Source organism: Ipomoea triloba, chromosome 5 (assembly GCF_003576645.1).
Source record: "Ipomoea triloba cultivar NCNSP0323 chromosome 5, ASM357664v1".
Classification (NCBI taxonomy): Eukaryota; Viridiplantae; Streptophyta; class Magnoliopsida; order Solanales; family Convolvulaceae; genus Ipomoea; species Ipomoea triloba.
Genome location: NC_044920.1, coordinates 118,954 through 134,211, shown reverse-complemented (window position 1 = coordinate 134,211; position 15,258 = coordinate 118,954). Strand labels below are relative to the sequence as shown.

Here is a 15,258-nt window from a genome sequence, read left to right as displayed (position 1 = left end):
CAGCGAAATCCAACTTTCTTCTGCTGGCTTTCCTCGTCGCAACGCCATGTTCGCTAGAGCCAAGCTCCTCTCTTCTCGACCCCAGTGGCTGAAAAGGGATATGCCTTGGCTGGCGATGACATCCTTCACCATCCTAGCAGTGGACGTGAGAATAAGCAAGCATCGATTTCTGTTCAAACGCGTATTGCTTCCACCAATGACCACCAACAGTTTTGGCCAGAACTCTAGCTTGGAGATGGGAAATAGTTGCAACAGAAGAAATAATGTTGTTGTGGTTGATATTAAAGACCAAAGACAATTGTGGTTGTTGTTAGGCGTTTGCAGTGACAGTGGCAGTGGAAAGAATACCAAAATCAGAACTGGTAAATTAATCCCCTTGAAAATATTTTATTCCTAAAGGGTCAGCATCTAAATAAGGGCCCTATCCCTTCAGCACAAAAGGGATCCATTCAACACTCAATACAACATTTAAAGGCTTCTCTAAGCCAATTATTTCCTTCAGTCTATTTTCATAACAATTTCCTATAATTTCATAGGGGAGATATATTGATTCTTATATACTATATAAATCAATTTGTTTCATCAAATTTTATTGAGCAATGCATGCATTATTAGAGTGAATGAAGGTTTATTTTAGCTTGAGTTTTCATTGTCAAACACAGTGACAAAGTGAATGAAGGTTGATACCCTTCATTTATGTCCATTTTTCTGTTATTTTTTTTCTCATATATTGTGGTATAAGAGTTGTAGTATACAATTTATTGGACTGCCTCATACTGTTATAACTTTTGTTATCTTTTTCCATTATTATTATCATGCACGTGTATCTACCATATATTTTCATATATTCTCAAATCATAATAATATATATGTAGAGATTATATATTAGAGTAATATAATAAATAAATTTAATTTCATTTCAATTTTAATTAATAAGGATTAGTTAATTATTTCCTAAAATATAAATATTAAATTTATAAAAAATAGTTTACATTATTATTATTATTATTATACAATAATATAATATAAATATCTAAAAATCTAATTTAAAAAAAAAAAACTTATAAGAGCGAATCAATGTTATTATCCATGATTTATGTATGTATTTTTATGCTTATTGAGTTGTACATTGTGCTACAAATTATTATGAATATTATTATTATTATTATTATTATTATTATTATTATTATTTGTGACAAAAACAACGTCCAAAGACATTAAATATTGATTCTTAGGACATACTATATATACATATCTAACCTGTTCATCAACATTAACCCATCTAATATCTTATGCTAATTAATAATCTTCCATGGAGTTTAACCTAGACATATTGGGTTGGGATTAATAAGTCTCAACAATATATATATATTAATAAGATAGAAAATAAGAAAAGAAGAAAAAATATGTTTATCAAATATAATATTAAATTTGTTGGAGATTGAGTTTAGAAATTAGGTTGAAATGAAAATGTAAGTTGTAACTACTGTCATATATTAAAATGAATTTGAAAATAATAAATATTTAAAACAAAATTATTAAAAAATAAAGTTCTTTAAAAAAAAATTATTATATGATGCAGGCAATCAATTAAAGCCCGCCTTAGCATGAACTGCAACCAGCTTCAGCGGGTTGTATTTGAACTGCCTCGATGGCCGATCCCATCTATACTACAATCAACGTAACTCATTAAAGAAGTGCAATTATAGTGCATAATATACAAGTTCTTCTCCCTAGGTTGTCCTGCCTCCAAAGAGTATGTTGGAGGAGGTAAACTACAATAACTCAGTGGTTTAATAGATATGATCAAATGTGAGTGCACACAAAGGACCTATCTACTTTGAACATAATTTTTATACTATTATTATCGAGTTTTTAATCTTGGTCTCTTCTCTTGCTTACTAAACCATTGAATAAGCTTGTGCGGGCGTATAATATACTAGTTGACCATATATGCATGCAGGCTTATTAATTTATTACTCCCAAGAACCAAGTTAGCTGATGATTACTGCTGGCAAATCATTATCACCTTTATTGTTTCTTATTTGGCTCTTTGTATTACTTAAATGAGTACGTAGTAGCTAATGTTATACATGCATGGCTGGAGCCTGGAGATAACAATACAATACAAATTATGATGGATCAATTAATTAAGTTACTCATATGAGGTTGAACGCATATGAGATGAAACAATTTCAATTAAGTTAATTGGACAATTGATTCCGTAATCATGAAGCATGAGAGTTATTCATTGATTTTCTTGTGTTAAGTTTGTTAACTATTTTCAATACTAGCTTGCATGATCATTTACGGATTTCATCTAGAGCAAACCATTGAGTAGTAGTTACGAGATATCTTATTGACAGGGTAATTGGGTATCCGACCCGGAACCATTATCATGACCAAGACAGTTGCCGTTCAAACTACCCAAGACACCTCACTCCTCAGCATCAATGCGCAACGGTCCAACTCCTCAAGCATTGATAACCAACGTTCAGCTCTCCTCAGTATTGATGACCAAACGTTCAGCTCCTCAGCATTCAGTTCCTCAGGCATTGATGCCCAACTTTCAACTCCTCAAGCATTGATGTCCAACGTTCAACTAACGTTCAATTCCTCATTAATGTTCCGTTACTGAGCTGAAAGGAATAAAAAGACTCACAACCACGTAGTGAGACACGACACTTAAACTTAGACAATACATACTGAACTCACTTGTAGCACTACGCTCAATACTGTATTCAAACATTCAAATACTCAAATAATATACCGGTAAACACATTATTACCGTCACTTGTAAATCAAAACTAAAAGTATAGTAGTTGTTTGCTAGTGCCGTTAGCTACCTGTGGAATTGAATCCTAGCTTAATGAGCAACATTAATTGTAATGCAACTCATCACTTTAGCATTAATTTCGCTGCATGCAATGCATTATAAATAATTAATATAATCCTCCGATCCGATCCAGGTGAGGCAGGCATTATCATATCATATCGTGCTCATGTATGTATCCGATTTCCTTTGTGCACGTGCGGCACAGCTGGTTCCCCATTTAGGAAAATAAAAATGGGCGGAGAGATGGGATTTAGGAAAGAGTGCTACCTTAATTAATTAATTAGGACTTAATTACAATTAAAGTAGTAATTTTAATTTGGTTTCTGTTGCCTGCCAGGCCGGCCGGCTTAATTGGCGATGATGAGGATATAATACGATATGATTAGTAGCTAGCTAGCTAGCTAGGATAGGATGATATGATACTTCCAAATCCTATATATATAAAGCTAAGGGAGTGCCAATAACTGCATATATGCATTGTGTGCAGCTAGCTAGGCAGGTTTAATTAAGCTAAGCTAGCTAGCTAGCTCTACCTGCCCACATCTCACCTTCGATATCATATCGATCTTGCGGCAAATATTGCATTTGTGCTTTATATTATTTAGTATCTCAAATTAGCTAAGACGACAAATTAAAGATGGCATCCTCTTCTTCTTGTTTTCTTGACTACATAATGATATTAGCAGGGATGATGATGATTATGAGCGCAGGCATGGGGATGGGGGCAACCCCAAGGAAGGCAATGAATGAGCCATTTGCCAAAAACTATGTGCCTACCTGGGCTTTGGACCATATCAAGGACTTCAACGCTGGTTCCGAAATCCACCTCTACCTTGACAACCGTACTGGTATACGTATATATATAGCATTACATTACTTTGCTCTGATCCGATCTTAGCTAGCTAAGCTTGCACTACCAATATAATATAATTAATTTTTTTGTTTAAAAAAATTAAATGATTTGATCGTTACGTTGCATATATATGTGTGTGTAGGCACTGGGTTCGAGTCCAAGGGGTCCTACTTATTCGGTCACTTTGCTATGCAAATAAAGATGGTTCCCGGTGATTCTGCCGGCACTGTCACTGCATTCTATGTAAGTTAGTTACGTTATTTGGTGTACATATATATTATAAGTAGTACATGCATGCAATGCAATAGCACCATACCCATGCCAGGTCAGGCCGCCCACTTCAATTCCATATATCATTTCTGATATGATAGACGATGTTGTTTAATTATATATATTAATTAATTCAATTTGATGAATCAAGGGCTTAATATTTACGCCAAATTAAAAGTTATAGCTCAATCCTAGATTTGGTCTTCGCCTTTACCCAGCACCAACCAACTATACCTTTGTCATGGACTAAATCTGTGACCTTGACTTTGTTAGATCAAGTGTTTATCACTTATGTCATCAAAAGCTAGCTATAAATCATAACAAATTTGATCTAGCTAGTACGGTGTAGATTGAGCACAATTAATATAAGTAGCTAGGGCATGCAGCTAACGTGTATATATATATATATATATATATATATATGGCCTGGGGTGCGTGCAGCTGTCTTCTCAGAGCAATGTGCACGACGAAATAGATTTTGAGTTCCTGGGGAACAGAACTGGGGAGCCCTACATATTACAAACTAATGTATACACGGGTGGCCAGGGTAACAAAGAGCAGAGGATTTATCTGTGGTTTGACCCCACCCAGGACTTCCACACCTACTCCGTCTTGTGGAGTATGCATCAGATTGTGTAAGTTAATTTATATATTTATATTATTACGCTAGCTAGCTAGCTACTTTAGTTTAATATAATATATAGATGAGATGAGATTACTGATGGATGGATGTATAGATTTTATGTGGACAACATACCAATCAGGGTGTTCAAGAACAATAAACGTTTGGGAGTTAAATTCCCGTTCAATCAACCTATGAAGATATACTCCAGCCTGTGGAATGCGGATGATTGGGCCACCAGGGGCGGGTTAGAGAAGACAGACTGGTCCAAAGCACCCTTCGTAGCTGCTTACAAGGGCTTCAATATCGACGGCTGCCTTATAACTGTGGACCATAAATTCTGTGCCACACACACCCAACAACACTGGTGGAACCAAAAGGATTTCCAAGACCTTACTCGCTTCGAGTGGCGCCGTGTGCGCTGGGTTCGTAACCGATACACCGTCTACAACTACTGTACCGATCGACTCCGCTATCCCACCGTGCCACCAGAGTGCAGGAGGAACCGAGACATATAATATTAATCAAATCATGCATCAATATAACATAACGTTACTATATATTAATTATACTACACATACCTCAGCTCCTACATACCTACTGTTGCTTGTTACGTTGTTGATCACTATTATTTATTAGCTGATGTGCTATGCTACTAGGAAATACATATATACATACATACGGACTGCATGTGAAGGTATCATGTAATATAATGTAATTGTGTTCACACGTACTACACTAACGCCATTACATTACACTTCTCTTTAATTTATAGATATCTTCTGTTAGTTTTATTGACCATCGGGTAGTCAAATGGCGAGCCAACACAACCATCATATAAATAAAGTGCAGATATTTGAATTAAATGGAATATAAATGATGTGAGAGAAAGATAAAGGGACACAAGATTTTTAAGTGGAAACCAAAAGATAAAAACCATTAAGTGGAAACCAAAAGATAAAAACCACATGACTTTTTAGGCGTGCTAAGCCAAAATTCACTATCTTCTTTGTAGTCAGGTAGGGAGGATACAAGATTTATGGTAATTTGGGATCTACATATGGTAATTCTGTATTTATGGTGAGGTAGGGTAATTAATAGGGTTGGAAAATGATTTTAGTAAATAGAACAATTTTAAGGGATAGGAACTAATTTAGGTTCACTTTGATTGTCTTTCCATAATTGTGTAGTTGCTATGTAACTCCTTCTTGAATACTACTAACTCTATTAGAATGCAGTATCTGTTCAGAACTACTCTGAGGCTCGAACTCACCACCTCCCGTATAAAGGGAAGGGTTTGATGCCACTGGACTACAAGGTCCTTGGCAGGTTTGATGTAACTCCTTCCTTTATCGTTGTGGTTGACTGATCGAGTCCCGAGCAGGGTGCTGAGCCCGAGTGTCGGTCCGACTGACTAATGGGTCGACTTAATCTGTATCCCATCATCTTCCATTCCAATATATTCCATCTCTTAGTTAGACACTTGAGCTGAAAGGTTCTCATCATCTCTTTTGGATAACTTGGTCCTTGTTGCCTTCCATGAATGTGGTTTATTCGGACGAGTTAGCTCTTGCACGATCCCTACAAAAAAAAAAGATTATTTTTTTGTCGCCCTCTCTCTGTGCTTATTGAGTACGTAGTCAATCTTTCCTATTTGCAGACTCATTGGATCGTCTTCCCCGCGTACAAGCCTGTAAGACTTTTTCTTCTTCTTCTTCTTTTTTTTTTTGAAGGCTTTATACCTCCCTAGGCCGCCTTCCTTGCTTACAAGCTCATAAAAGATTATTTTTGATGGTCTTCCCTACATGTTGGTCGATGAGCCACCTTTCCTCCACTTGCATGCTGCTTCTTGGGATGCTTCCCTACATGTGGGCTCATCATGAGCCACCTTAATTAATTCCTTGCTTACAAACTTGCTTCTTGGGCCATCTTCCTTACATGCGGGTTTGTATAACTTTATTTTTTTCATCTATATTTTTTTTTTGAGGCGCGATGCCTCCCTATGTCACCTTTCCTGCATGCGGGTCAAGGCGCCTCCTTCCCTAGTTACTTGCAGGATCCTAGGATTGCTTTCCCTACATGCGAGTCACTTTAAAAAGTCCATTTTTCTTGTCACTTAAAAAAATTTAGGAAAAATGAATAAATATATATTTGTTGAGTAGTATTGTCTCCGTTACAATAATGCAGTATCTGTTCATAACTACTCTTTCAACCTACTGAATCACAAAAAGTCAATACCACATGGCCACAACCTCCCATATGATAGAGTAATTTGACTCCACTACCACAAGGTCATTGGCCCAAGAAAGGAATACATAATTTAATTTTGTTTTAAAATAAAATAGTAAAGCATGTTCGCAGAAGGATATAGAATGAAGTAACAAATTAAAAGTAAACTAAACTTGCATTGGTCTCCCGTCGCAATGCAAGAAAGGAATATAAATGCACTTTCTCAATTTTTAATTTGTTTATAAACTTTAAATTACTAGCTCATTTAGAAAAATGAAATAAATTAAATGCAGTAATGATCACAAAAGGGCGCAGGGTCGGCATTAATGATATATATTATACAAATTTACAATTAATTAATTAAGTACATGCAATATAATGCATTAAAGTTTCACCGGCTTTTGTTGATGGAAAGTCACAGGATCGAACCGGTTGTGGAGTATTGATTCTTTGGGTACAAAAAAGAATATAAAACAAATACTATCTTATAATATGATCAATAGTACTAAAAAAAAAATTCACCCATATAGAAGAAAAAAATTAAAGGAGGGTGGAGCTAACGTGTTTTGGCCATTTCCGATCCCAGAGGAATAAATTCGTGTGTAGCTTTAATTTGATGAGATCAGAACCCCAGCAGCCAATAGTGCGTGAATGGGGATTAGGCAATATAGTTACGTTAGGAATAACTTGGGTGGTACTGATCTGATCTGGTGCTAGCTACTATACAATAATACATGAGGCATGTGCGCGCGTTGCCGGCCTTTAACTATATATATAATAGAGCGAGCTAATTGGAATTGCATCAGTAATCAGTTGAAGGAATTGAAGTAGCTAGCTAGGTACGTACAGTACTCCGATCCAAGCTAGCAAGCTAAGAAATTAATTAATTAAAGCGATTGAGCATATATATATGTTATGTCGTCATCTGCAGAAGATGAAGATTGGGTGATAAAGATAAACAATGAAGCGGCAAGACGCAGAGATTCAGATGTTATTGCGGAAATGGAGCAGTGGAAGAAGCGGTCCATCTATCGAATCCCTGCGTCCTTCACCGACGTAAACAAGAAAGCATACAAGCCACAGGCGGTCTCTTTTGGGCCTTATCATCACGGCGAGGAACATTTAAAGGCTATGGAGGTGCACAAGCACAGGGCATTGGTTCGGTTCCTTAGAAGGTCAGGAAAACCACTGGAGCATTACCTTCACGCTCTGGAGCCCCTGGTGCAAGATCTAAAAGACGCCTACGATACAACAACGCTCCCGGGCTGCAGCTGGCAACAACAGGTAGAAGAAGATCATGAGAGGATTTCCGCCCAATTCCTGCAACTCATGATTCTGGATGGATGTTTCATGCTGGAAATCTTGCGAACTGGATCGGGTTCACCTAAGTATTGTCTAGGAAAGGATGACTACGCCCCGAATGACCCTGTTTTCAGTGATCATGGAAAGCTGTACCTGATTCCACACCTCAGGCGCGACATGCTGGTGCTTCAGAATCAGTTGCCCATGCTTCTTCTTTATACTCTGCATGCCGTCGCTAACAACGTACGTACGCACGTCACTCACTAGCTTAGCTATCTACTAGTATAGGATACTCAATTCATCAATACCTACCTACTCTCATTCATGCATGCATGCCTCTCTAGACTCTAGCTACCTAGCTTATACCTAACCTGCTGGCCTGGCCGACAAGTCTAACTCACCCAGTAGTGCAATGCTTTGAAAATTAATGTGTGATTTTGAAGTAAGCACTTGATACTAACATATATAGCCTAGCCTGGCAGCAGGTTGATGTTGTAGAAGAAGAAGCCGTGGAATTTATCAATGACCTCGTCATCAAAATATGGAATCCCAATAACTCTGATCCTAAGAAAAACTTGGGGAAATGCCTGCACGTGCTGGACTTGTATCGGAAGAACTTGCTTTGGGAGCCAGCCAACAAGTATTCCCGTAAGCGGCAGCAGCACGTGAATAAAAGGAGAGGAGCTCGAGAAGCTGCCCGTCGTCGACGTCGCAATGCTAGAGGCGGCGACGGCGATGACCAGATTATCCGATCCGCGACGGAGCTTTACGAAGCGGGCATCCGATTCAAGAAGAGCAAAACGCAAAGCCTTACCGACATCTCATTCCGGTGGGGAGTACTGAGGCTTCCTCCCATTACGGTGGACGATACCAGCGAATCCATGTTCCTAAACCTAATAGCTTTCGAGAGATCCCACGTTGGGGCAGGAAACGAGGTCACCTCATACATCTTTTTCATGGATAACATCATTGACAGCAGCAAGGATGTTAGCCTCCTCCACTCCTCCGGAATAATCCAAAACGCGATTGGAAGTGACAAAGCCGTAGCCAAATTGTTCAACTCCCTGTCCAAAGATATAACCTTGGATCCAGACAGCAGCCTCGATGTAGTCCAGAATGAGGTGAGTCACTATTGCCAGAAAGCATGGAACGAGTGGCGAGCAAATCTCATTCATACCTACTTCAGGAGTCCATGGGCTATACTCTCCGTCATTGCTGCCATTTTCCTCTTCGCCCTCACCATTGTTCAGACCGTCTATACCGTTTTACCCTACTACACCAACTCCAATTCTTAATTAATATAATTAAACTGCAACAAACGAGCTGATCGATCCAGTGTTTAATTTCAATTCCATCCCTACAACGTAACTAGGATTATTCATACTTTAACCTTCCTTCATTCCATGTTCAGCTTTTTTTTTTTTTTTTTTTTTTTTTGTTGTTGTTGTTTGAGACGAAATATGTTTTTTTTTCCCTTAATTATTGATTTTTTGTGTTTTAGATTGAGTGATTATCATTTTGTGTTTTTGAAAAGCAAATGCAAGTGCCTGTGCTTCAATCTCCTTCAGTGTACTGTTTGCGTATAATAATATACAGTCCAGTATTTTACCACTACACCAATCTGGATCTCTTTCATGAGAAATGTATTTGAAATTTGATTAAATCCGATTGGTAGCTCAACAAATCTCCTTCAGTGTATATACTAGACTAGACTAGACTAGACTAGACTAGAGGCATTAAATTAAAGAAATATATATAATACTAGCTAGCTAGCTAGGGTTGTAATCTTACAAGATGACGGAAGACACAGACCTAGCTACCGTGTCTATATATATGCATATATGCCTCTATATCTAATTAAATATATGCAGCACCAAAATGAGTGTAGTTCCAGGGGAATCTACTACTTATGCCCAATACCGATCATTGAAACCTGCCAAACACACATCGACATGTCAACTTGAATTCCAAAGCAATCTATCTACTACTTGTATATATGTAAATATATTACTTACAATGTTATTTTCTGGAAGCCTCCAATACAATCCCTGCACAATAATTGGTATTATGTTGCAGGACACCAGAACATAAATCAGTAATGCATTCATTCCCATCCACTCCAGCAAACTTGTAAAGTGTCTACATCCATACACATCAACCTGTGAATTAAGGAAAGGAAACTGCTTAGCAGGCACGCAGTTATGGATTGGATGAATAAATTTCAATTATAACTTCAACCCTGCCTCTCCAAACTTTCTCAGACAGATTATGATATCTAACCATTATATACACTCCAGCGAAGACAACTCCAGCAGTACCAGCAGTGACACATGTGTAACTGAAGCTGTATAATACCTTGTTTATATGCATCCCTATAAGGAGACAGGTAGCTAGGGTAAATACTGGAAGAAGACGTACTAGTCTTTTAACTATAAAGTGTTCACTCACTCTATTTCTCACTAGTACATAAATTGAAAAGACAAAGCCTTACCAAAGAAGTTGCATGTTACCCCTAACAGCAGGAGACAACATGATGGTATTATCCATTGCAATATTCTAGTTTTATGATCCTGTGCCAATTGATTTACATAAGGCAGTATCCCAAACGACTAACTTCAACATTGAAAACTGATTTTTCTTTTTCTTTTTTTTTTACCTTGAAATGGATTATAACATGTCCAAAATGTACACCAACAAAGCAAGTTACAATCGCCATCAATGAGCTACAACAATTGTGAATGATTTATATAATTAACAAAACTAGGAAACAGAATAGCAGTAAAAGTAAAGAAATAAATAAATAACACCAACTAGTTCTATTTTTTTCCTTAGATTTGTAAATTCCCCTTAGGTAATAGGGTTTAACATTTGGTAATTGAGTTAATACCTAAAATGGTCCCTTGACTATATTCCTTTTCCCATTTTGGTCTTCAACTTTTAATTTTGCCCAACAAAGTCCTTAACTATGAAATTCTACCAGTTTTAGTCCTCATGTTAAACAGCTGTCAAATCTGATATGCTTTCTGGCAACCAGGCAGTGACAGGCACATTCAAAGTATTACTTAATTGCCCTTGGATTTGACAGTTGTTTAAATGAGTTATTAACGAATGACTAAAATAAGTAAAAGTTTCATAGTTAAGGACTTTATTAGTCTAAATTAGAAGTTGAGAATTGAAATGGTAAAATCAATATAGTCAAGGAACTATATTGAGAATTAACTCTTTGGTTATTCCACAGCAAAATGCAATTAGATAAAAGATTTTAGATACACTGACAAATGAGGTAGACTAGGCTATGAGCTCTTAGTTTTCTTTGCCCCCTCAATGTTATAATCCCACCCCTTACCGAAGAACAAAATATATCAAAACAAGATCATTAGCACATAAAGTTTGCAGTCCTTGCAATATCAAGGACAAATAATGACAAACCTCAAAAGTCCTTCGGGGTCAAAGGGGGCTTGACACCACGAAGGAGCATCTATAGGAAGTGGACCATAATCTGGAGAATTGACACTACACTCCTGTCAAAGAAAGATATCCAGTTTAAAATCAAAAGGGAGGCCAAACTGTTGAAAATAATTGGCCTATAGTCTCCACAAAGAAGAATACTTTTGTTCGTGCATATATTGGCCTTCTATATAAGTGTTGAATACCCAAAACTGTACGATCAACCATTCCAGCAGCATTGCATGCAGGTCCTGTATCACCTCGCACACCACATTTCACCTTGAAAGGCAAAGAATGCTGCTAAGGCCATTTGAAATATTAATATCAAAAGCAGATATCTCATATCAGAAACGTAAAAGATTTAAAGTTAAGAACTACTCATAGATACTAAGAAAGAACTTACTGAGAGTATCTTTGTATCAGAAGACACCATCTCCGCTGGAATCTGGTACTCCCAATCTGGAACATAAAGACCGTACAACAAAGAGAGGTATATGGCAATAAGCACAAAAGCCATGGCCCTGCATAGAATCCCCTCAGGTGGAAAAGGGCAGATAAGGGCATGCATTTTGGATATTAATGAATTTTGAGACAATTTATAAACATCAAAAACATGCCAGCTGTAGCAAAAGAACCATTTAACAAGAGCACAAGCAGTTGTACTCTCCAGACAAATTAATCCCCAATTCCCCGCATCATTCAATGAACTCTAAATGCAAATACACCGAGTTCAAAAATAAAATGCAAATACCTGACTTGTTTGAGCACAAATATACCATCTTCCAGTAAACATGCTACAGGGTATTATGTACTTGAGGGCAATATGCTACCTTTTATCTTCTTTTTCCATTCAAATGACCTTATATTTAGTGAAAAGAGTTGCTAAACATTCTAGTCAGCTGTCAATGGAAACTATGAAATATCTTCCATCCTCTTTGAACAATTTACTGATAAATTTTTGTTTACATGTTGAATTTGTTAGACATGTTTTAATAGGACTATAGGAGGTAGAGTGTTAGATTTTTGCAAGTAGTTTCTACGCTAGATGATTGGGGTGAGGGGAACTACAAGGAGTTTGTGGAGAGGAATGGTAGGTGACAATCAACCTGCTGCACAGCTACCAAATCAATCAACCTTTTAAGTTTTACACAAACATCATGCAGGGCTACTCCAGTTGGAGGTAGAAAGATGGGCACAGGTGCATTAGTAAATTGCTCAGTCCCTTTCTGCTAAAGGTTATGATCTTCCAACTCCTCTTGATCTTAAGGATCATTTGCTAAGGATGGCACTAACTGGTAGTCCAGTACAGTATGGTCAAATAGCTTTACGAGCTGACTCTGTCTCATACCTCATCCTGTGGCTACTCTTTGATCTAATGATCTAAATTCATGGCATGGCAAAACTGTTCAACTTATAGATCAATTATACCTAGATGGTTCTATAATCAGTTCCAAATCCAAATTACCCAATTTTTCAGCAAGGTGAAAATCTAGTTTTGGAAAAAGAATGAACCAGAACTCACCACTGGTACTGGTATCTCTTTAACAAAGATAATCCTGAATCAACCTTGCAGTCATTCTTGAGCCAAATTTCAGAAATAGCGGTCACAAAATATGCTATAGCAATTCTCTGCAAGAATAATTATAGTGATCTAATCAGCCAGACAGAAACACAAGAAAAAAAAGAGAATAATATAGAATGCTCGCTATTATTGAATGCATATTGTTCACAATGTTGATAATTTAATTGCCAATTACATTGCCCTGCATATGCTAGCAAAGGAAAAACAAAATAATATTAATTCAGACCTGCAAGACACCTGTCCATCTGATTTGTGTAATGTCCACTCCGTAAGTTAGATTGTTGAGTCCATGAAAGTAGCCTCCTGCAAGAAGTTGGAACAAGAAGAGTACAAGTGCAACAAATTCAATAATCAATTGTAATATGTCGCATTGGCTATCAAACAAAATGCTAAAGAAAAGTAGGTCAACAATGCGATAAACAAGCTCCTACCTTGAAAACACATTTCTAATAACTTTAGATACATACTTCTCCAGAAAATAAATAAATAAATAAATAATTTTTTTTAATGGTCATGATATTAATTGCTTAAAGAAGAATACCTTGGAGAAAGACTCCAATAATCAACAGCTTAAGTGCCCGAAATATTGCCTTTCCAGTTGCAGCCGTTCTGTTAGATAGGTTCTGTAGTCCAATAACAACTGATGTAAGCCTAATATTTTTGGAGCTATATGCAGTGGTTTCCAGTAGATGGAATATACCATATGTTTCACTAGAACAGAGAACACAGAATAGTATAAACACAAGATAAAAGCCTAAAGCAAGATGATATATGGCCTTCTTCTAACCTTGATTTGCAAGTAGTAACCCACATTGATAGTTTAGAGGGAAAAAAAAAAAGGAATGAGAATTCTTGACATAGGTGTTTGCATTTCTGTTCAGGCAGTTTCCTAAAGTAAAGAAAGTTGTGACATGAAGTAATGGAATGCATAACAAAGAGCAGACTACCTTGTATGCAAGTCCAAGTGATACTCCTACAATAAAAAGAAAAAGTGGCATAACTATGTCTGCCAGGGTTAAACCATTCCAAGGTGAATGATTGATAGAAGGGAAAATTCCACCCGCATCTTCCACAAGTATCATTAACTGCAACACAAAACAGAGCACATGTGAGAAAGGCAAATAAGAGCAATGACATATCTCCATGTATTTGAGGCAGAGTAAAGGGTCCATTGGTAGCATCGGTGGCCAGGGTAGAGAAAAGAACGTGCCCCTTTGAAGGTTTGGTTTGAAAATGTTGTGGCAACTCAACATAATCATGAATTCACTTGAAGCTTTGCTCCCAAATTTATGTAATGCATAGCAAAGCAATTTAATTGGATTTGAATTACCCAATTTACTGGGACAAGTGAATTGGTAGAAGCGAATGTGTATATGAAAAGAGAAAGCAAGGCAAGGTACAAAGGGCACTGATTGTAAAGGTATAAATCTGGGTTATCCATGATCAAGCAAGAGAAGAGAATGTAAGGGCAGAAGTGATGATCGAGGCATAGAGTTGGAAGCATAAAGTGGGGAAAATGCAGTGGGTTGGCCCAAAAAACAAAGAGAGAGAGAGAGAGTTACCGCAACTGTAATCCCGCGAAAAACGTCAAGGGAGAGAAGGCGGGGGGCTGTGGATAGGGGAGAGTTGGGGGGAGCATGATGAGTGTGGGTGGGTGGTTCAATCCGCAGGGAGAAGTAGTTGGGCAGATCGGAGGTTGGGGTAGTGCGGTTGTTGTTGTTGTAATGATCATCGCGGGGGCGAAGATGTTGGGTGATGAGTTGATAGGGATAGGGACAGGAACCCATTTGCTACTTTGGATTTGGTAGGCTCCGCTCAAAAAAAGGCGTGGAGCCGAGGGAGGGAGCAGACTCGAGAGAGGAAGTTTTGGTGGATCTGCAAATTGCAATGCATATGAGCGAGAGAGCAAGCTAAGCACAGCACTGCACTAATGGATTGCTTCATTCACCGTGCCACCATCCATCCATCCTCCTCCTGCAAAGCAAAGTGGAATTGAAATTAAATAGGCACACTTCCAACTCCACCGCCAACTTATTTCTTTTCATCAACGGAACCATAAAAGAGCAGACTGAGTGAGAGTAGACACACAATATAATATTATTTTATTTTATAAAACA

At 37.6% G+C, this 15,258-nt stretch overlaps 3 protein-coding genes across 5 annotated transcripts; 2 read left to right on the top strand and 1 right to left on the bottom strand.

Annotated features, from left to right (window-relative positions):
* The first annotated feature begins 3,345 nt into the window (after nt 1-3,345).
* On the top strand, nt 3,346-5,240 carry LOC116020807 (probable xyloglucan endotransglucosylase/hydrolase protein B). The gene is made up of 4 exons (XM_031261343.1): nt 3,346-3,684; nt 3,832-3,932; nt 4,401-4,594; nt 4,697-5,240. The coding sequence occupies exons 1-4, from the start codon at nt 3,474-3,476 to the stop codon at nt 5,097-5,099; spliced, it is 909 nt and encodes a 302-aa protein (XP_031117203.1). The 5' UTR covers nt 3,346-3,473; the 3' UTR covers nt 5,100-5,240.
* A 2,320-nt stretch (nt 5,241-7,560) lies between these two features.
* On the top strand, nt 7,561-9,712 carry LOC116019962 (UPF0481 protein At3g47200-like). 3 transcript variants are annotated; one of them, XM_031260370.1, is made up of 3 exons: nt 7,561-7,649; nt 7,742-8,355; nt 8,595-9,712. In XM_031260370.1, exons 2-3 carry the CDS (start codon nt 7,813-7,815, stop codon nt 9,405-9,407), a joined length of 1,356 nt encoding a protein of 451 aa, XP_031116230.1. In that variant the 5' UTR covers nt 7,561-7,649; nt 7,742-7,812; the 3' UTR covers nt 9,408-9,712. The 3 variants fall into 3 exon arrangements, with proteins under 3 accessions (XP_031116230.1, XP_031116229.1, XP_031116228.1); XM_031260369.1 differs by having other exon boundaries at nt 7,599-8,355; nt 8,598-9,712; XM_031260368.1 differs by having other exon boundaries at nt 7,599-8,355.
* A 22-nt stretch (nt 9,713-9,734) lies between these two features.
* On the bottom strand, nt 9,735-15,258 carry LOC116019963 (heparan-alpha-glucosaminide N-acetyltransferase). Its single transcript, XM_031260371.1, has 13 exons — nt 14,704-15,258; nt 14,089-14,226; nt 13,683-13,764; nt 13,368-13,444; nt 13,082-13,188; nt 11,963-12,080; nt 11,722-11,856; nt 11,542-11,633; nt 10,769-10,835; nt 10,604-10,682; nt 10,393-10,484; nt 10,128-10,271; nt 9,735-10,045 (listed from the first exon to the last, which is right to left on the bottom strand). The coding sequence occupies exons 1-13, from the start codon at nt 14,926-14,928 to the stop codon at nt 10,016-10,018; spliced, it is 1,386 nt and encodes a 461-aa protein (XP_031116231.1). The 5' UTR covers nt 14,929-15,258; the 3' UTR covers nt 9,735-10,015.